This window comes from Thermobia domestica, chromosome 12 (assembly GCF_964235325.1).
Source record: "Thermobia domestica chromosome 12, izTheDome1.hap1.1, whole genome shotgun sequence".
NCBI classification, from domain to species: domain Eukaryota; kingdom Metazoa; phylum Arthropoda; class Insecta; order Zygentoma; family Lepismatidae; genus Thermobia; species Thermobia domestica.
This window is the reverse complement of record NC_137465.1, coordinates 99,658,995-99,682,896: the sequence shown is the minus strand read 5'-3', so window position 1 is coordinate 99,682,896 and position 23,902 is coordinate 99,658,995. Positions and strand designations below refer to the sequence as shown.

General features: G+C 35.8%; 1 protein-coding gene across 3 annotated transcripts in view; it reads left to right on the top strand.

The window, feature by feature from the left end:
* Rbcn-3A (rabconnectin-3 alpha) overlaps positions 1 to 14,749 on the top strand; it is a 354,959-nt gene extending 340,210 nt beyond the window's left edge. For all 3 annotated transcript variants that reach the window (XM_081733859.1, XM_081733860.1, XM_081733858.1), the window contains 2 exons: positions 1,417 to 1,634; positions 10,306 to 14,749. In XM_081733859.1, the coding sequence (XP_081589985.1) occupies positions 1,417 to 1,634; positions 10,306 to 10,506 (419 nt within the window). In that variant the 3' untranslated portion in view covers positions 10,507 to 14,749. The remainder of the gene's footprint in view (positions 1 to 1,416; positions 1,635 to 10,305) is intronic.
* Positions 14,750 to 23,902: the final 9,153 nt, after the last annotated feature.

Here is a 23,902-nt window from a genome sequence, read left to right as displayed (position 1 = left end):
ATTACCGTTATTGGCAATTTCCATAGATTTCTTAGGGAGCATCTTACTAGCTTGCAGTCTTTCAAGAAAGGAAAGAATGAGACTAGAGGTCTTTATAAAGCTATGGGAACATTGTGAGACTTTTTTTTTTTTTTTAAATTTAGGCTCTTAAAATATTTCAGAACAAACTGGAAAAGAAAGGACTGTTTTAAAGCTATAACGTTGTAAACTTGATCCCTGTTTTTTTTTTTTTTTTTTTTCAGCGAATGGAAAGAGTGTACTACGTCACATACACTGCTTTAGACAAGGAGAGGTGGAGGAGGGGGGAGGAGTCGGATTGAATACTAGAAGCAATAATCGATTGAGACATATATTTCTGGATGCATCAGAAAACGGGGCAAAAGTTGATTATTAATTTGGACGTAGAATTTGTGTAACGATTTCTATGCCGCGAACTGTACCACACAATTATTGGTATGCAGCATAATTTTCACTTATTTTGTCGCATAAACTCCACATATTATAAGAAAAGAGAAAAAACAGGTTCCAATATTGCACTCTCTTCCTAAATCGTAGCCTTTCTTACATACAGAATTAATACACATCTTTCATATTAAAAATTGCACTAATGTATAAAGAGTAATACTGCTTCTAAGGTGCAACTCGGCTTATTTTCAGCTCCGAACTGACGTACTATGCTTTGCGTTTATGACTTTTACTATTTTATGACCAGATGGAAGGCAGAGATAGACCAAATGGTTGTCAGAAAATGGCAGATAACAGCGCACATAAGCTGCAAGCAAGTGGACCAATTAATATCGTATACCTACAGTATCAATTTGACTAGTAGTAGTATACCGTTACAAACATAATTACATTACGCATTTTCGGTGATCAGCGGCAATTCACAGCACAACTCTCCTGATTTGTAGATTCATGTCTCGCATGTCAGTGTTATAAATATTTGTTAAACGTCATACGAGCATTGAAGTTCAAAGTTCGAGATACTGTTTTGTGAGAATCACTTAATGGAACACTTGTCAGTTGACCTCTGTAAGCACATCTGTTATACTGCTTTTGAATCATATTTGAGCCAAACTGGAAGAGAATAATTCCTTCTTTTTTTGTCTTATGCAGTTTGGGCTTTTCAAAATAATTCATAAAGTGGACATAGTATCGCTACTTGTATGTGCGTGAAAGTTTAAGCACCACCTTATTTTAAAACAGAGTTAAACGCTAGAGAAGTTAGTCATAACTGGATTTTGATCAGTATGATCATTCAGAAGGATTTGAATTGTTTATCTGAGCCTATCTTACGTTTTAAATTATCAGTTTTATTCTTAGGAACAAGAAATATATTAAAAAACTGTTAACAGTGTTATGTATAGCTAATATGCCAATATTCGTATTTAAAGATCGTTCTTTTTGTATTTGCAGCATTCACTTGCCATGACCAAGGTTCACCTAGTCTTCTGTATGCTCCACAACATCAAATTATCATCTCGGCAGGAAAGAAAGGAGATGTATGCATATTTGACGTTCGGCAGCGTCAGTTAAGACATCGGTTTCAGGCTCACGATTCAGCTATTAAGTGTATGGCATTAGATCCAGGAGAAGAATATTTTGTTACTGGCTCAGCGGATGGAGATATTAAGGTAAATAAATAAATATTGTGTTTAAAGTATAGTTAAGATAAGAAAAGATGGACTATAATACGCACTTTTTTCTTGGAAACATTGCCTCCAAAGTTCAGGTGCATCTTATACTGGAAATTAATAATGTTTCAAAAAGTGCGTCATCTCAAAAGTAACGCTCTCGATGGCAGTCAAGACCATCTTATATATGAAGAAGACAACGATGACGACGAAGAGGAAGAAGAAGAAGAAAGTTCAGATGACGATTTTCAGGGATTTTAAAGGTCAGTTCGGTTTTATGAACTAAGACTGGCCGTTGGCTAGCTGGGGGCTCTGCCCCCAGACCCCGGGTTTGCTCGGCCTACGGCCTCGCATCTCTTACGTATCAACCTATGCTTCAGCAGTGAATTTTGTGCATTTACTCTTCGTATTTCCTGAATTTGCCCAACTGGGGCTCCGCCCCCAAGCCCCACGTTTGTTTGCCCTACGGCCTCGCACTTCTTAAACCCATATTTCTACCGAATTTCAAGTTTCTTTTTCTATTTCAACTATCTAAAAGATAAGATTTTGTATTCCAAGAAAACACGTATTTAAATAACATGGGGATTTTTCATTCCCTTTAGACCCCTTAAAAATTAAAAATATTCACTTTTGGCAATTTTCCTGTAGGTTAGTCCCATAAAGCAAATTTCATCATTCTAATCCTGCTGGAAATGCCTAAACATTTTGGGGAGTAAAAAATGTCCCATATAAATAACAGGGGAAAACTTTTCTGTTCCCCATGAAACCACTCTACAGTTGGAATTTTTTATTTTTGTCGATTTACTTAGTTAACGCTATCCAATTCTAAGTACCTAAAATATGAAATTATAGGTTAAAAAAAAAAAAAAAGAAAAGAAAAAAAAGGAAATTTCTTCATCTCCCCTTTAGACCTTCTAAAATTAAAAATGTTCTCTTTTGGCAATTTTTTTTGTCCGTTAGTCCCGAAAAGCTACAATCATGCCAAATTTAATCATTGTAGCCCTACACAAAGTGCCCAATAATTTTGGGGTGTAAACGGGTGTCCCATATAAATAACATGGGAAAGATTTCGCTGATTTACTACTAAAGAAAACGTACAAGCATACTAAATTTCAAGTTTTTATTCTAGTTCGAAGTACCTAAAACATGAGATGATAGGTCAAAAAAAAAAAAAAAAAAAAGACCCATTTAAATAACATGGGAAAACATTGAACAACATAAAATAACATTGGGAAATCTCTTCATTTCCTCTTTAGACCCCCTAAAAATTAAGAGTATTCACTTTTGGCAATTTTCCTGTCGGTTAGTCCCAGAAAGCTACAATCTCAACTGCCTACGTCAACCGGAAGTGCCCCTTTAATTTGTCAGTTCATGTAGTTTTGTATATAATTAAGATGGTTTTGTTTTATTCTAGCTTTGTAATCTAATAATAAAAATGGTAAAAATGTTATTTAAAAAAAAAATTGCTTAAAAATTAAAGTGCGTCGTATAGTTCGTTAAGCTTAGGAGATGGGTTGATTGGTAAGAGTACAGAAGGAAAAAGGAATAACATGAGAAAAGAATTTATATTTATACAAATATAATTATTCAGAATAGGAAAGAAAAAAGGGTTAGATAATGAAAAAGAAAGATAATGCCAGTAGAAGAAGATAATACAAAATGAAAAACATGTAGGAAAACTAATAATAAATATGAACGTGCGGAAACTGCGTTAATCTAGTTAAGAGATCAGGGCCAGTTAAAATTAGGGAATGATTCGCGATCAGGATGCTCTTCTCTCCTCCTGAGGGGTGTGGAAGAGTCTCAGAGAAGGATTTTGAGAATATTTACGCGGAAGTTGTAGTCATTTAAGTAGCTCAACTTGTCCGAACCATGAAAACTTTAAAGGGGGGGGGGGGGCGAAGATCGTTTTTTTCCGCTCGATGATAGTCATTAAAAGTAAAGTTGTTAATAAAATTCAATATATCGTATGAAATTCAAGTATTAAACGTTACATCTCTGTAAGAAATATATGAAAAATATTGTAACGAGTTACATAAAGAACTCGTCAAAGAAAACATGGTTGTTGTTATGCCAGTTTAGACAGTTTTTTGAACTTGCAACAATGATTTTGGTATGAGGCGCTTCATGAACCTCGCACTACACGAATGTTTGTTGATAAACCTATTAAATCTAATATTCACGAAAACAAAAGGTATGATGACTTGTAAAACAACTCCATCCAGTAGCGGACCTCATCGTCGAGGAGTGCGTGGAGCTGAGAAGGCGGCTTCGTTTTTCGTTCATGGATCATCTGCGTGTTCCTGCATGCCCTCTTAGCCACGAATAACGCTACCGGGCTCGCAGGTCTTTGGTAGGAATCTGAGAAGAGGATGGTCTGTGAACGTCTTCCTTTATTTGGAGTGTGGACATGCACCCGTCCCGGCATGCTGTTGTGTGCGTTCAATGTTTGTGTTGTCCAGTATGCTGTCTGAAAATATTTTTTTTTTTTTTAAAAAAAAGTACAAAAGTACTAAATCACAGCAATTAAAAAACACGAAATTAAAAAAAATCCGCACATTTTTGTTCTCTCTTGAGCTAGTGGGGTCTGTCTTTTGGTTTGGCAGATTCTTTTTTTTTTTTTTTTTTAGTTTCAACCTCTTTTTTTTTCGGGATCATGCGTTCTGTCGATGGGTATGGTTTTGCTGCATCCCCATTCCTCTTCATCACGTCTGCCCCACTCTATTCCTACAGTGAGGGCGTGCTAATGAGATAACCAGGGGAGTATCATAAGTTCTCCTCAAAAGCGCCCCGGTGTGAAGTGGCGGCGTTCACACAACTTTTTCTTTATAAATGTTTACCAAAAACACTTTTTTTGGGGTACTCAATCATTAAAAACGGGTCCGGGTTCACCCTCTCGTAAAAAGTCCAAACCAAGCGACAGTGAGATTAACCCTCTAGTCGTAGATAATGTGTCCACTATAGTCCCGATACCTTGTAATCAAAGATAAAGACGCTAATACTGCCAGTGTTGAAGCTATCCGAGTGCTATTAAGGGTTTGTCTCATTTCCCTATTAATAACGCCGAACAGATTGAAGTTATTAAAAAGTGTGGAACGACACATTATTGGTGAAAACAGTAGACGAAAAGCAAGTGTCAGTAGAACCCCAACGTCTACTGAATGTCTCTTGAAGGGTGATATCGTGTTGGGACCTCCTCAATACCACCGAGGAGGAGAGTAAATCGAAGTTAGCTGACCAACATGTTATAGAAAGGCTTCCATCAAAAGTAAGAAGTCAGGTAAACTCGTAGATACCCAGTCACGGATTCTTTCTTTTAGTTTGCCTACGCTTCCAGAATACGTCAAAGCTGGTTACTGTGTTTTAAAGGATCGGCAGTATGTTCCTAGACATATCATTTCAGCATTCCAGAGCATTTCAACATTCATTTCACCGCTACTCTTTGTACTAATTGTGGCCAGGGTAGTCATGGTGTGGAACCCTGTACATCGACCTTTTATTGAATTGTAAGGGTGAGCATTATACTTAATGTCGGGACTATCCAGGCTTTCAACGCAAGAAATGTACCCGAGAACTCATAGTTGTTGAGAACATCTCTGGTGCTGACGCTAAGCTTCGTTTAAAAGAAAGCACTCCTTCCTCGCTTTCTGTCCCATTTGCTACCGTTGCAGCAACTTCTAGAAAACCTATGGCGAAGACGTCCAACGTTTCCACCCAAACTGACCTTATCCCTGAGAATCGTTGTGACCCAAAGACTCCAGTTGGATCGACAAGCGAACCTCCGAAAACTCGACGTGTTTCGGTTAATGGTAGTCTTCGGCATACTCCAGCCCATCGCCGATCACCTTATATTCCTGGCCTCAAAATTAGCCAGCGTAATATGCCGGCTCAACGATATGGTTCTCTCTCTCTCTCTCAACAGAACGAAATTAACGGAATCTACATTTGCTCGTAAGCTACTTGCAGTCTCTGTGAAATCTGACATGGTGGAAGACGAACTAATGAACTGTACTTGGCCCACGTAAGAAAGTTCGCTTCAAACGTTGATCTCTTCAGTTATGGCCTTCTTCAATTGAACCTCAATGGTTTCAGTGGTCACCTTGAGGATGATACACAACTGGACCTTAACCACTTTCCAGTGCTTGTTTTTAGTAGGAAACATTTCAAGCTTACCCACTTCTCTCTTATTTCTGGTTATACTGTATATCGATGTGATAAGCCAGATGTTGGGGGCGTGGCCATTTGTGTCTTCAATTCTTTTTATTCTCAGCAAACTCACATAGTTTCCCGACTGCAATCATTTGCGGTGTGAGTTTACTTCCCTCGTCCGCTAACCATTTTCCTTATACATGTTCCTTATACATTTTTCACTCAGAAGTCTTTATGGATGCCGATTTTGTTCAGTTCTAATATCAGCTTGATCCACCATCTTGTTTGTTGGAGATCTTAATGCCTATTACCGTCTGTGGGGCTTTGTGCATACTGACGATCGGGGGCGTCAAGTAACGGAATTTCTTGAAGAGAGTGGATCCGATGGCAATCCATGGATGCCATTCACTTATTTCCCCACTGCCTATGGTACCACCAATGGTACATAGCATCCTGTATCTCCATGTGCAGTGCCATCGATCTCTCCATGTGCAGTACTAGTATGTTGACCTCTTTGACATGGAGAGTGCATCTTGATTTTTGTGGTAGTGATCACTTTCCGTTGTCCTCGAAGGTCTTCCTGTTGCCCTCATTTACCTCTCCGCCGCTTCTATCTGAAGCGTGCTGACTGGCGTAAGTTCCGTGCACTGAGTGAGTTTCATTATCGTAGTGATCTCCCTGTAGCTGCTGTAGCAGCAGTTTTCGAGCAGACTTTTCTCAATGCTGCTCATGGTTCCATTCCGAAATGCGATAGCAAAGCTTCCCGCCACCATGTTCCATCCATGGTGATCTATGGAACACCGTGAGACTAGCCTGGCACATGAGCGAGCTTTTCACAATTTTAATTCTCATCTAACTGACGCGAAACTTCAACACTTCCACATTCTGCGTACTCGGGCTCGCCGTTTGATAAATCTATCGAAGTACCAAAACTGGAAGAATATATTTCGTCCTTCAATAATCGAACACCAATGTCTACTATGTGGCGTCGCGTTCGCTTTCATATTAGCAATAACTTGTTTCCTTGATGTGCCTATATCTGTGCATGGTATTTTTAAAGACTAACACTTTGGGTCATTACTTTGTGTCTGAGTCTGTACACTAGTCTCCAGCGTTTGCTATTTTTCACCGTCGAGTAGAGTGGAACCCGTTAAACTTTAGTAACACCAACAGTGATCATTATAATGCTCTTTTCACGCTAGTTGAGTTTGATTCTGCTTTCCGTGAATCGTCCAATACTGCTTCAGGGCTTGATCATATCTCCTGTGATATATTGCACAGCCTCTCCTGCAATACACAGCTTGCAACTGTTTATAATCGTATCTGGTCCGAAGAATGTTTCCCATCTGCTGGTGTGAGGCTCTCATTCTTCCCATCTTAAAGTCAGGGAAGGTTGCAACTAGTCCCATGAGCTACAGACCCATTGCTTTCACGAGTTGCGTCTGTAAGCTGATTTAACGCATGGTCAATAAGCGTCCGGTGTGGTGTTTGGAATCCTATTCGCTCTTGAGCTTTGATTTAATGTCAAAGTAAATTTCGCTTTTTCCGATCCACTATTGACAATCTCGCTTATCTCGAGGGGCAGATTATCGACGTCTTTCTCAACGTCAGACTTCTTGTTGCTATCTTTTTCAACTTAGAGAGGGTGTATGACAACACATGGTGTTACGGTATCTTAAAACAATTATATGAATGAGGTCTTCGTGGGCATATATGTCTTCATTTATAATGAATTTTCTTCATGAGCGACTTTTTAAAGTGAGTGTGAGATCTTGTCTTTCAGAGTACTTTGCCCAAGAAAATGGTGTTGAACAAGGCAGTGTCCTTACCGTCACATTATTTGCTGTCGCCGTCAACAGTGTTCTTTTGGAGATTCAGTCTCCTATCTATGGTCTATTTATGTTGACGACCTTGGCATGTACTGTCGATCTTTGACACCTTCGCAGCGTCATTCGACAGCTTCAGCTGATTCTACATTGTCGTCGCTAGTCGGACGAGATTGGATTTCGATTTTCTGCCGAGAAATCTAAATGTATCCACTTCTGCTGCCAGCGCATGTGCATTGTTGACCCAGACATATATCTGAAGGGCATTTGTTTGTCATTCGTTAATACTGCCCGTTCTTGGACCAAGTCCTGATCTTTGATTACCGACGTCGTGGGCTCTCACATTCGTTATCTTAAGTACTTTTGTCTTCGCGCTGTGAATCTCCTTCGTGTCCTTTCTCGCTTTACGTGGGGTGCTGATCATACAGTTCTCCTCTGCTTATACCGTAGTCTAATCCGTTCCAAGTTAGATCATGCTTATATTGTTTATGCGCCTGCTCGCTGTTCTCTGCTGCGACAACTTGACACAGTCCATCACTTGGGTATTTGACTGGCTACTGGCACCTTCTGTACTAGTCTCGTTGCCAGTCTTTATGTTAATGCCAATGAACCATCGTTAGCATATCGTCGTGGAAGACTTCTCGATTATTCTGCGCATGTGTAGTATATTCCTGACCATCTCTGTGGATTTTTAGGATGTAGTGGGCAGATTTATGAGTGCTGTGTTGCAGGTCCTCGCGATGTACGTCCATCGTGCATCCGTTCTTGTGAGAGTTTTCTCACTGACGACTTCGTGTGGCCCTGTCTTTCCTTGCTTCACTTTTGTGCTTTACCTTTATGGGTACTGTGTACATCACGCCTTGATTTGTGCTAGTCTTCGCATTCGAAACAGCACACTAGTTTCCAGGCATACCAGTAAGGTTTTCTCAGCATTGATAGCACAGTACCCCGATTTTAATGTTCTATACGGACAGTTCTGAAGATGGGAATTCTGCTAGCTATGCCTTTATAACCGACGACGACAGTCAGAGTGCAGATTGCATCGCCTGCACTGCTGAATTAATTAAAATTAAGCTTGCTCTTGAACATGCTCTCACGCTTTCGTTACGTTGTGTGCTCGTTTCCACCGACTTAGAACAGAGTAAAGTTAATGAGCGTTGTAAATCGGAGTTTCTGTCAGGCACAACTTCAAAAATTAGTGGAAAATGCCCATTCAAATACATAATAGTGCGAAATCTGTCATGTTTTATTCCAAATAAAATTTAGACTGACCAAAGTGTAATCGAAGGAAAGATGTATAATGTTCTTGAAGAACTCCATAACAAAAATATAGATGTACTTTTTCTGCCAAAGCTGAAAAAGTAAAACACAAATTTTCCAAATTATGTGTTTCAGGAAAAGTAAAGAAAGAAAAAAAGCGAATCATTTAATGTATACACAAATGGGTTAGGTGTGTCTTTTATTGCAGTCTACTTGATAATAGTGATTTCGTTGATCTGTGGAACAATAAAAAGTTACTTGTCCTTTCCCATGGAAATGCTTCTGTTGAGAAGAGTTTCTCAGTTAACAAAGACATGCTGGTGGAAAATATGCATGAAGAATCTTTGGTGGGTTTAAGAGTTGTTCATGATACTATACAATGTGCTGGAGCATCCCTTAGTATTGATATAGACCCAGAAATGTTTCAGCACGTACGGGATCATATGCACGCTATGAAGAACCCATGCAAAGGAAAAAGAATATAAGCGCATAGCTGATCAGATTACCATTTTAGAAAAAAAAATAAAAGAAAGAAAGAAAAAGAAAGCAAAACTTTCATTAGAAACTTCTATTGAATGTAAAAATTTGGAACATGAAATTGAAAGCTTGGAAGCACCTCTTAACATAGAGAACTGTGGAAACTAAGAAAACATGCAGCTATAATTCGTTTAATGTGAAGTTCCATAACAAAAATTATTTATGTAGACTGCAATCATAAGTATGGTACTGTAATTTTATTGTAATAAAAGAGATGTGTCAAAGATTTAAATCTTGTAAATTGTGTAGTTAGAAAAATTAAAAAAAAAAAAAAAAAAAAAAAAAGAATGGTGAATGGAAGGCAGTGAGTGGATGTTGTGGAGGACTTTCCATTCATTATTCTTTGGGGGAAAGAATTATGTCTGCCGGGAAAATCGATTTAAAAAATCTCTGCCAACCGTGTTAATTTTATATTAAGACAGTATTACAAAGAACTAAAAATGTATTGTGAGTGCATTTTTTATTTGATACATCCTTTCCTCCGGTGTGAAATCTTTATTTTTATAGCTACTGGTACAACTTGTTTTTATACCTACTAGTACAACTAGATATTGTTATTTAACTAATGTTCAGCTAGTAAGATTTTTAATATTTTTATTTAAAGTATAAAGAAACTGTATACATACCAGAGCAATGCTGAATTTTTTAGGACTGCATTTAGTAAGTGCGTACTTGGGTTCGTGGCTTGAAAGATTAATTCCTTACTATAATACATATTTACACGAAGTAGAAAAGCAGCTCGCTGAAAATATATATATATATATATATATATATATATTTTTTCCAGCCGCTGTGCTGTCGAACATTGGCAGGACTAAATTCCAAGTTATATATTGTAATAGTACTTTTTGTGCTTATTTACTTTCTCTGTGTGTTTAATAGTGATTTTCTACTTACAGGTGTGGGGCTTGACTGTGCATAATGCAATATATTCATTCCCGGGAGAGCATGCTCGATCTAGCTTTTTTAAGAACATTGGCCAAGGCGTTACTCAGCTCTATGTTGATCAAAATGCAAGACTATTTTCTTGTGGAGCTGATGGTTCTATGAAAGTACGACAACTACCAGAAAAAGATTTAGTTGTTCAATCTATCTATTAGAAAGTAACAATAACTAAGTTATTATGCGTGGCTGCGTTTGCTGTTGAACATTAGTTAAGTGATAGTAATGATCATGTCGAAAGGGTTGTGACTTTTTACCCCGCGATTTTTCAATGTTTCAGTGTTAGACCGCGTGACAAAGAGCTACAGCAAGTTGATATATTAACCATTAAAAGCATAAATGTCAGGGTTGCACAAAGCAATATATTTCAGATATTAGGTGCTACAAAGCGTTAAAATGAAATGAGTGTAATCACTGGTAACTAAGAAGTATTGGGAGTGACTAAATGGGGATCAGTTTTATCACTACCAGTGTTTATAAATTAAATCCTATAAATATGTTTCCAAAGTCTATCCAGTTACTCTTTCGTAATTTTTCGTTTACTTAGACCTAGAAGTCAAATATTTTTGTTCTTATAATATATATTTTAATAAAATACTTTTTTCTTTCGTGGGGTATTTAACTGTATCATTTGCCGTAACCTTTTTATTCAAAGTGAATATATCGTTAAATGCTTTTCCTATTCAGAATTTCGGTAGTTACATTTAATCATAAATAGGAAAATGTGATACAATTGAAACTACTAGCAGAAATGGCCCGCTTTATTTTTCTACCATAAGCATTCATATATAGACTGTATTTTCAATGTGAGAAAAATACATCTAGTTATTGTACTAGGGAAACATAAAAGTGGTTGGTTAAAAGGTACCCCATTTAGTAGCCAAGAGCGAGAAATTATATAGCTTACAAACGAAAGAGCTAAAGAACTACAAAACACAGTAGATGTAAATCTAGTTGTATTTACTGATGGTGGCAAGACAATACAGTACAGTTAAACATGTAAATATATCATGTATGTTACTGTTTATGTTCACGTGAAATGTGAGAGTGCAGAGAAATTGAATCATATATTGAAAAGAAAAAAATGCAATCATCTTCTAAACTTCTATCTTCATGTGCTGTGAATTATAACATGTTGTGATCATTACAGTGTTTATAAGGACGGATTTTATCAATAAGTAACATCACCTTCAAATAGAAGATCTAGTCTGATAAAGGATTTGTTCTGCATATTGCGCAAAAGTGATTCAACTGTTAAGATATTAACATGTACGAGAATCCTTTATTTTCATTTATAAATATTTGATGACTACCATGTAAGTTCCAGTTATTCCATTTTTTTCTTTCTTTAGAATAACTTCTTTAGTTGCTGTTAAAACATTCCATATTTTTAGCAGAATTAATTAAAATCTGCTTCTTGTTCAACAGATGTGAAGTCTAATGCAAGAGCTGTATTTAATAGTGGCCAAGCCCTCTAGCCCGTAATGGTATCGTATTTCATGTGCTGATAAAAAAAAATGGTGATGATAGAAAATTACTATCTAATTTGATGGGTTCTAACGTACAGAATCTTGAATCTGTTCTTAACCATAGGAACCGCTTTTGTAAATGAATTTCAGAAGGTAAAGGAGATATTCCATACAATTGTTCAACTGTTGAAATAGCATATATTATTGAAGGAACGAGTTGAATATGTATGTTAATATGCTATGGTATTTTATGTGTAAAAGTCATATAACCGCAATCACCCATTACTGTACCAGTAACTACAGCACCACTTAACAAAGAATTACAAAGAATGTATTTCTTATGCCAAGAATAAAAGAACATGTCTACTTGGTTGACTTGGCCCGTGGTATTGTGTAACTTCTTAGTGTTTGACAGGATAGTTTAAAAATACTGCAATAAAATATATATTTGACATGTTGTGAACTAGAAGAACACTTCTCGTGGACCGCAATGGTCTACTGGCTTTTAACACACTATTGAAGGTAATTTGAGATGACTGGAAAACATAAATTATATATACTTCACTTACGCAAATGTAATATTAAATGTGGCATGTGAAATTGTTTTTACGCTCAAAAGAAATACAGGTTTCGAATTTCAGTTGTGTCACTATACATTACATATATTTTATTTTGGTCTTTCAGATATTTTCATCCGAACAACTATTTTTGTCTTCTAACACATACCTAAAAATACAAAAGATATTTTAGAATATACACATGTTACTTTTTTCTTATAATTTGCTAGTGTTTCTTATCACATAATTCGACTTCTTGAAATTGCACCATTGATGAAAGAAATAAACAAAATGTAATACATAATAAGTTCTTACATTAGAAAGAGTGTTTCCAAGTATGCGTAGTGTAAGACAAATAATTTCATACATAAAAAGGGGGGGATCAAACTAAACAGTTTTCATTCAGCTAAGTGGAAGTTTTGATACTAACAATATTCGTATCTTTTCAGGCCTAATTAGTACGTATATGTTGCTTGTCAACGGGTAAATGAGTTGAAGGGTTGCCTTATAACAACATTCTAAATTACTTTCAATTTATCCTGGTGGCATAATGTAAATCTGGTGGTAAATTGATTCCACTAATTATTTAGTTCATTGCTAAATATAGTTCTTGCATTAGGGTTTGCTGAGAAGGGAAAGACGTGCTCTTTGATATTAATTCAAGTTTAGTATCATACCTTAATGTATGGTTCCTGATGTGAAAAATGCTGGTTGGAGGACCTGTAGTGGGGGAAGGGAGGAGAAATAATAGCTGCTTCCAGCTGTTTTGGCTGAATTTGCATATCTTGTACATATCTTGAATTTATTTAGTAGACTTGTGTTGTTGAACACAGATAATATATTACGTATTGCTACAGAAATCGTATTATTTTTTGCTTCTATTCGTTAAAATATATCTATATATTGTGATGTTTCTTTTATTTAATTTCTCCAAAGTATTTAATTAATATATGTGTGAATGGCAGGATTACCTCCATACTGTAAATTAATTTGTACATACTTTTTCAGATATTGTATTATATCTGCTGACAGTGTTTTTGTGCATTTTTAGTTGTACTTGGTTCTAAAGTTCTTTGTAAGTAGTGTATACATTTTTTAAGGTAAAACATTTTTCATTATTGGCCTAGTCAGATTTTGAAGTAGTAGCATGTTGACGTGCAGTACTGCTAGAGATATGAAAATCAAAGAATTTAGTGGTAACAGAAGAGAGGTTAAGTTTTGTAGATATTGTTGATATATTTAAAGGGAATACAGGTTGTTCATAAATTGAAATTATTTTTTAAAATATTAAATAACATGATACGTTTTGCAATTTTTTTTCGTATAATTCCTATTACTCTCGCTTCAGATAATAGAAGAATAATCTGTTATATTATTGTAAGAATTCATTGAAAATATATAACTTTAAATACCCAGTGCTTCTTTTCATAATGTAGAGGGTTTGAAGATTCACATATTTCTGGATTTAAAATAAACTAAATTCAATGTCAGTTTTTGCAAAGTTAATACTATTACCAATATTTGTGAAACCGAAAAAAGTTTCTTTAGCTTTGTTTTTCTTATTAGATCTTTTTCGTAGAATTTACTTATATAAAGATGGATACATTATGTATATGTTTCATAGGAATTTAATGCATTTAGTTGATATTTTACCCGCAAGTAATATTAATGTATTTTATAACATTATTTAAAACTAGCAATCTTAAATCTAAGTATTTCTTGCAAGTATCTTGAATGTGTCCATTTGTTACTGTACAGTACTTGTCAGGAGCGATAACAGCATAAACTCAAGAATTTCTGTGACAATAGTCCAAAATAGTTATGGAAAGTAATAAAAAGAACTGAAATATGTCTTTAAATTTCTGTTTCGTGTACCAACGGCAATGCATTTTTTTAAAAGGAATACCTGGTAATTTATGATCAGCCTGTAGTAATCACTTATCGTTCACGTGATAACAACCAGACTTGTAGAAGAACGTATATCGTGCTTGTTAAAAATTGAGATGTATATAAGTACTATATATTTATCACAGACAATACAATGGTTAAAGAAGCATATATTGAACTAATGTATAAACAAATCGATGTAGTAAACCACTGTGTTGCATACTAATTGTTGTACATTCTATCGAAATGTTTCAAGAATTGTTGAATGTGTTGTTGAAGTTAATCCAGTTTGCGAGCTCTTCTCAAGAACGATATTTGTTATTCCTGATTTGCTTGTATTTAATGAGATGCCCTTTGATGTATACACAGATACTTGAGAGAAGTGTGTAAAAATTAATATCTATATATTTAAAGAACATATATAAATATAAATATATATCTATTGTATGTATGTACGTCATACTGTTAATAAAAAACTTTAAAACCTATGTGTATGAACAAAGTACATATTGTGCATCTCGTATGAAAATTCCTATATATTTTAATATGAATTAACATAAAATTTTCACTTGAAAATAACTATTGTTTCAGATTACGCAAAGCTCAAGTGGAACAGTAAAATTTTACTGTACTATAATTTTGCATTAACTCCTTGAATCCCAAAAGGTTCTTCTGTTGCGCGTTTTTCAAGATCATGTGTTGGAGTTATGTACTCACTTCGAGCAAGAAAACAACATCTGTACCTACGCAGATTCATCTGTTACTTTCCAGTTGAAAATATCTTATCCGCGCTGTAACGTTTGCACAAACACACCGATTTTTCCATAAAATCTAGTTCACACAGAGATTTTTGGTTCAGTTTGAAAGTTTAACAGGAAAATCATATCTGGCTTATGTGAGAGTTTCACAGGAAATGCTGTGTCTCGCTTAATATTTATTTATTTATTTATTAGATATATATTTGATGAAACTAAGATATTCTAGTTTGTGGTCAAGCCAATGTCACCCTAAACTTTTAATGAAGTTTAGAAAATTAAGACTTCTATTTTTGGTAGTTTGCATCGTCTATATATAAGATAACGAAATATCCATACAGTATGTGTGAGGGCCCAGTATTCGTGCAAGTTTGAGTCCATCACTGCAAGAAATAAATTTTAAATTTGATACCAAATCTTGAGAATTGTGTGAAGAAGTTTCCTTCATTTTTATCCAGAAAGAAGTAATTTTCCAACGCGTCCCATAGCTAGAAAACCGTATATTGCTCGAAGCGACTGCGTGCACGTGAGAAAGTAAGGTTCTAGCATGGTGCATGCGCCAGCGGAAATTCCCTAGTGCTTCCAGTAGCATCGTAGCAGTGGTTGAAGATTGACGTCCCACCGCATGCGAAGTGCAAGCAGTGATAAAGTTTTTGAATGCACAAGGCATAGCGCCGATTGAAATCTGTCGTCAGCTGTACCAGGTCTATGGGCCTAACGTCATGAACAAAGCAGATGGTGCGTTTCTGGTGTAGACAATTTGTAGTAGGACGACAAAATGTGCATGATGAATTCTGTAAGCAAACCACGTTTCATCCCCTGTGATGATCCGGTCCAGAAACTCTTCTCCCTCATCGTGGTATCGTTGCGAAAATGTCAGTGCTGATCCCATGCGTCTTGCTTTGTGTTCTGGAGTCAGTTGCTTCGGCACCCACCTAGCACACAATTCCTTGGACAACTGGCGGTCCGTGACAATAGTGTGCAATAAGCGGGAGATCTGCGGGAACTGACCGCTGAGTTACTTATTGTGAAGTGACGATTCTGCGTGATGCGTTCCCGAACGATGTTCACAATGTCTTCTATGATGACGGTTAACCTCCCACTCTGCTCCTCTCATGCACATTTTGCTGTCCTGCTGCAAATTGTCTACATCAGCAACGTACCATCTGCTTGTTCATGACATTAGGCCCATAGACCTGGCGCAGTTGATGATGGATTTCAATCAGCGCTATGCCCTGTACATTCAAAAACTTATCACTGATCACACCACACTAGGAACGTCCATTTTCAACCACTGCTACGACGCTATTGAGAACACTAGGGAAGTTCCGCTGGCGCATGCACCATGATAGGACCTTACTCTATGTTAACAGTCAACAACTGAGTTTTTAGTCAATGCGTAAGCAGTCATCAATTCGTGCAAACAGAAAGAACTCACGACGTCAATGTGCCCGAGAGAATCGTGAAATTGAATAGAATGTTGTAGTAGAATCGAGTTACGCAACACTGTCTTTCTCTCTTCATCGACGGACTTCAACTCACGCTCAAGTTAATTGTAGTAATTGTAGTTGTAGTGTAGTTGTAATGTAATTGTAGTTCTGCTGGCAGTTTTCCGAGGTGGAGATTTGACTGGAGAGTCTCAGTTACAAATATGCTCTCTGCCATCAATTGACGTGAAACCTTTGTCGTTCTAGCTGCTATTATGCTCAGGATCAGAAGATTCACTTTCTGACACTTCCTCAAGTCGAGAGAGGGAACCGCTCAACTCATCAACCGTATTTGTGAATGTGTCGTAGAATCTCTTGCGACGTTTGAACATTTTGGAGTGTCTGAATGAGATTCTTTCGTAAAGGAGCATTAGAATAATATGGTTTTAAGCCTTCGGACTAAAAACAAAGCAACTTAAGATATTACGAGGGGCATCTCGTTCTCACCCAGATCAACAACTACTTTCGGAAACGTCTTGCCTTGCGATGAGTGAATAGGCATATCGTAATAAACAGTGTCAAGAGAAAGTTTTTATCATCTTTGTTCAACGTTCTAGTTATTGGAAATATTGTTATGAAGTTACTAAGGAGTCGAAGCCCAGTACCGGGTATAGTTCGGGAAGTAACCCAACCTATCATGGCATCTGTTGATAAACTCACAAAAGAGGATACAGTGATAATATTCGGAGGCACAAATGATGTGTCAAAAAATGAATCAAAAAATGTTACAGATACACTGCGTCAAAGGTTGCCTTATATGACACATACAAATGTAATAGTTGTAAATTTGCCTTATAGGTATGATCTTGCTGATTTCTCGTGTGTAAACAAAGAAGTGCTGAAAACAAACGAGAGTTTGAAGAGGTTGTGTAAGCACTTTGGGAATGTAAGGCTGTTAGATGTTAGTAGTATGCCAAGGGAATACCACACAAGACATGGTATGCATTTAAATCGTAATGGTAAAGATTACATTTGTAACAAACTAAGTGAAATGATAAAACGTAACATAGTAACCTGTCCTATACCCCTCCCTTATCCAGAAAGTAGGAATGAAAATATGGTAAATTCCTTTTCAAATGTGGAAGAACTTCCTTTTTTAGTTCACAGCCAGAAAAATTATGCAAAGGTCCATTAAATATTTATCATCATAATGTACAAGGGCTTGGTACAAAGGTTGAATTATTAGAAGTGCTCCTGGATAAATTAAACAATATAAACATTGTATGTCTTTCTGAACACTGGCTTGATAACAACGCAATAAAATTAGTGAATTTTAGTAAGTTTAAGTTAGCATCATTCTATTGTCGTACGGAAAGGAAGCACGGCGGAGTCTGTATCTTTACAAATGATAATATAAAATATACTGAGTTAGATATAAGTCAGTTCATCTGTGAAATGCACATTGAAGCAACGGCCCTGAAACTAAATGAGTCTAATGTTTACATAATATGTCTATATAGACCTTATGCTGGCGATATGTCTATCTTCTTTAATAAATTAGAATCCATGCTGAATCATTTGTTTGTTAAGCCTCGAAATGTAATTATTTGTGGTGATGTGAATATTAATTGGTTAATTGACTCGAAGTATAAGTCTCAGTTAGAAGGTTTGCTGAACACATTTAATATGCATGCCGTTATAAATGAACCCACGCGATTTGGAAAAACAGCTTTAGATCAGTTCATAATTATGAAAAATCAACCAATAAATGTATCACGTGTTTTCAATCCTGGTTTTTCAGATCATGACGCTATATACGTACAATTACCATTGATAGATAAATTAGTTAAAAATAAAAACTATACAACCTTAAAGAGATCCTTTTCAGAGTCGAATATTCAATATATGTGTTATTTAATAAGCCAAGAAACATGGGAGGATATATATAAATATAGTTCCATGGATGAAAAGTTTAAAGCTTTTATGGACACATTTTTATATTATTTTAATATTGCTTTTCCCTTAAAAAGTCGTACTATTTCGAAACGCATTGATAAAAGTTGGATTACAAATGGAATTAGAAAATCCAGTACCAATTTGATAAGATTTAATAAGATCCTTAAATCTGGTAATTTTAAATCTGATGATTTAAAGAAATACATACAACTGTATAGGAAAACCTATAAGAAGGTCATAAGGGCAGCAAAATTAATGCAAAACAATAGCTTGATTTTAAATGCCCGAAATAAGACTAAAGCAATGTGGCAAATAATCAATAAAACTCTTGGCACAAGCAGGCCTAAGAGTGTAGAATATCTTAAACTAAATGGTAAAGTTATAAACAATCCACAGCAAATTGCAGATATATTTAACGATCATTTTGTGAATTCAGCTGATCAAACGAAAAATACTGATCACTCAAAAATAATGCAGAAACTCCCAAATCAAGGAGAAATAAACACAAAGTCTATGTTCTTATATCCAGTTTCTGTAGATGAGTTAATAGGAATAATTAAATCTTTATCAAACAGCAGTTCTTCAGGTATGGATGAAGTTCCTTCCATTGTAATTAAAAAATGTGCGAAACATATCACATATCAACTTTGTTACCTTATAAATTTCTCGTTAGAAAACGGTATATTTCCCACACTACTTAAAAATGCTAAGGTTCTTCCAACTTTTAAAAAGGGTGATGAGAATGTCATGACAAATTATCGACCTATTTCAGTGCTATCGATATTTTCAAAAATATTTGAGTCAGTCATGGCAAAACGTCTTAGCAAATTTTTAATAAATCATAATATTATCTCGACTTTTCAGCACGGATTTCAGAAGAATAAAAGTATTGATACCGCTTTATTTGATTTTCTTACAGATGTCCTGAAATCACTCGATAATAAGAATTATGTTATAGGTTTATTCATCGATCTGTCAAAGGCATTTGACAAAATTGATCACAATATTATGCTAAATAAATTGTCTCAATATGGCATACGTGGCGTAGCAAACCAGTGGTTTTCATCCTACCTAACAAATAGATGCCAAACTGTTCAAATTACAAAAGTTGAATCAAATCGATCCTGCACTTTCTTCTCAAAGCAAACAAAAATTACCAGAGGTGTCCCTCAGGGCTCTATTTTAGGCCCTACTCTATTCATAATTTACATAAATGATCTGATAAAAACTTTACACCCCACAAAATGCATGTTATATGCTGATGATATAAATATAGTTATTACTGAACAAGACCCAAATTTAGTATTGGTCAAGACAGAAAAGGTTATAAGCAAAATAGTTACTTGGTTGAATGCAAATAACCTTCTCCTAAATACAGATAAAACAGTCGCAATTAACTTTCGTTTTCCAGGAAATAATCCATCCTTCCCTTCGCTAAACATTAATGGAAAACAAATTGAGTATTCTAATGCAACAAAATTACTTGGTGTTTACATCGATGATGATTTGTCTTGGCAAACCCATGTTAAAACATTAAATAAAAAATTGACTACTTTATGTTTTGCGTTCTTTAGGTTACGAGATACAGTTTCACGAAATAGCTTATTATCAATATACTATGCAAAAGTCCAATCACTCCTCAGTTTTGGAATTATCTTTTGGGGGTCAGCCGCATGCAGTCAGGAAACATTTCGGATACAAAAGAAAATACTACGAATAATATTCAGACTAAATAAAAGAACATCATGTAAACAAATATTTAGATCACAAAAAATTTTAACCCTTCCAAGCCTATACATATATAAATGTATACACTTCGTGAAACAAAACAAGCAGATGTTTATACAAACAAGAGATATTCATGCATACAACACGCGGCAATTAAACGACATTTACGTAGTACAACAAAATTACTCCAAGTACCAAAAAAATGTTTATTTAAATTGTACGAGACTTTATAATACGTTACCATCACATTATAAAGAGGTAAATTTTAATACTCAAAACAAAATTCGTACTCTGTTACTTTCTAAAGCATATTATTCAGTTCAGGAGTTTGCAAATGATAACGATGTATGAATATGATGTAATTATGTAACAAATTTAACATGCGATGTTTATTATAATTTTGTACTTCAAATGGTGTAATAAGCTGTAATTACAATTTGATTTATATGCATGACAACTGTAGAACTTATAGGAGATACTCTCCATATTGTAAGTCAAAACAGGCTAAATAAATAAATAAATAAATAAATAAATAAGTCAACCTGGTCCAGCTGACATGTCCGTTCTTCTTTAAACTTCGGCTTAAACATAATCAAGATTGTCATCATTTAACTTTGCGACTCCTTAAAACTATTGATCCCACACTAGTATCGATCATTTTGAGCATTTCATATTTTATCCCTTCTCACTCTCATGCTGATGGGGGCTCAACTTGGGCTTAAACGACATCGAGAATGTTTCTATACAGATAAGTTCTATCAATGCCTAAGGTGTAAACAGTGAAAACTAATTTTGAATCTTCCAGAAAATTTTGTCCAGGCTGGCAAAAGAAAATGTGAGTGACTGCTAGGAGATACGTTTCGCTGAAGGATGTGCCCTGCAGAACAGTGACATGTAATTGTAGTTTAACTTACAAGAATTTTAAACTTAAAATATATAAAACGATAGTCATCCCTATGTGATGTATAGTTGTGGCACTTGATTTCTTACTTTGAGAACATAACGTGGACTGAGAATGTTTGAAAATAAAATCCTGACGCGAATATTCGCACCCAAGAAGGATGGGAATAAGAAATGGGGAATGCTAAAAAGGCACCGTATAATTTATACCGTTTACCTTAAATTATTAGAGTAATTAAGTCTATTTTTTTCAACCCAGATGCCTAGCAAGCTTAGGGACAGTGTACCATTGATGACCTTTGAGTTTGCCCTGCAAAGCAGCAAACAGCTCTCGGCAGCCTTTAGAGCAGTGGGTCAGAACTTAGTTTACCTGGCGCACCATTTCGTAAACCAAGTATACTTCACACCTCCTCTTTACTACCAGGGGCCGCGGTGGCTCAGTGGTAGAGCGTTCACCTCTGGTGCTAGGGGTCTCGGGTTCAAACCCTGCTCCCGCCAAGTGAACTTTGTGGTGGACAAACACCGTGTGCGTGGGTTTTCTCGGGGTTCTCCCGTTTCCTCCCACTTTCTTCATTCCACCATTTCATTCATCTCTCATCATCACCGTCTCCTTTAGCCTAACCGGCATAATCGTGGGACGTAAAACTCAAAAATGTCATTTCATTTTTTTCCTCTTTACTACCTTTTCATCTGTTGCAGCATTGAAGCACTAAATATGTAATAATAACGATAATAATAATAATACAAATTTATTTTTAGCATAGCTTCTGCATTCTATTGTAGTACAGTATTATTTTTATTTGGTTTGCTCTTAATGAAACTACAGTTCCCACCTTATGGTTATTTTGAATATGTTTTGCACTTAATTTAGCGTGTTTAACGTCTTAGTTACAACATTCGTAATAATTGTATTTACAATTCGCTTCCGCCTTGTTTACTGGCTCTTCACGCACAACTTAGGATGCAAACACTTAGTTAAGAGGGAGGTATCCGCACAGGCCGTTAGAACTCTGTAACTAACTGTCATCTGACACTATAACAAACGTCAGTGAAGTGGACTTCGTTATCCTTGCACTGCGCATGACCAGTAAATTCGATAAATTATCCTTAATAATTCTGATAATTTATATGGTATAATATTGATGACCGGATATGAATTAGAACAAGTGTCACTAACATGTATAATTCGTCAAAGCAGCAAATAAAGTTATTAAATACTACAATAAACTTAGGACAGGACGAATTAGGAAATACAGACGTCGCCTCTGGTGACAAAATCTTAGTTTCCTATCCTTTTCGGAAGGAAAATCAGGCAGGGGCTCGGAGCGCTAAATACGAAGGACACGCATTTATTATTGAGAAATTAAACTCCAATTTATATAAAGTTCGTCTTCCTGACACCTTTAAAGAGAAAATTCAGGACATATCAGTTGACGGGCAGAAACCATATTACGTGGAATAAAACAAGAAGGAAAAAAAAAAATTTTCTCTAGATAAGCAAACACGCGCTAAAGCAATACCATTTCAGAAACAAAAAAGAAGAAAGAAAGAAAAAGAGAATCAAAAGAAATGGACACGAGACTGAACTTGGATACACAAATAACCTATTTTTCAACTACCAACAGATTAGTTCGTTTTTTCTTCCGCCAACTAAAGAAAGAGGGGAAAACAGAAAATAGAACTACTTCACTTAAATTACCCCATGCCGTAAACGTCGCCAACACCTAGTGGGCCCAATTGCCGGTAAATGTCGATCGTCGCTATAGCGACACGTCGAAGGATTGCCGCTAGTGTGCTACTGACGGCAGGGTTTCTCTGAGTTGAAAGAGATATCTAGAGTTGGGGTGTTGAAGTTACCACCGCGTAGCAGTGAGGAATTGATTTTGGTCCGATTAACATATAGCATATATTCAAACCTAAAACGGAGACATTTTGTCGCTGAAAAAGAAAGCTTGACGTAAAAGGACCCCTTTCAATAGCTTAAGGTCCCATCAAACCTAAATCCGGCACTGATAATACTCATAATAATAATAATAATATAATAATAAAAAGACAGTAATTACCTCTCGAAATAATCAAATGGATAATTCACTTTACATAGTACTTTTCTTCTACGCTACTGTTATTGTCTTATTTAAATCGGCTCAATCAGTGATTTATCCAGAATTTTGAACTTAGGGGGTGTTCAAAAAACCTAGGGGAGTGCAATCTTGCATTAAGGTCGTATACTATTATCATCTTTTTAATTAGCGTTTCTTTTTTTCTTTCTTTCTTTCAAACTTTAAAATTCGTTGATGCAACGAACGATTGCATTGGATTTCCTTCCTCAGCCAGAGCCAGTTAGCGTCGATTTTCTTATACTTGGTGTGACATCGAGATGAAATCGTTGGCAATCAATTGATCAAACATTGTTGTGACGATCACAGCCGTGTAAAGGTTGATTTCCACGGCACGTTAAGCCGTGATCTTGCTTTTAGTGCTTTGCTTGGAAATTTATCTTGGCGAAAGTAAGTTGTTTTATGCTATTGGCACTTAAAAATAAGAATTCAAAATCTTTTAAAAATCAAAATAGCAAGATTTTTAATGGTGTCTTCATGTTCTGCGTAAAGGCCCTCCAGCACTTTATAGAAAATATTTTAAATGATTATCTTTCGAGACGAGGAATTCCGTCCAGGGAGGGATTTCTTCAAGAGAATTTTTTCTTTAGTAATCGTAACAGTTCTGTAAGAAGAATAACTATTTCTTTAAGTTTTATCATAAATTTTCGATGTTATTCTACTTGTTCTCGGAAAAAATTACTAGATGCACTTCTGTTATTAACAATGTTATTCACATCTATTTCAGTAAAAATGAATGTTATTTTTTTAAAAAAGCT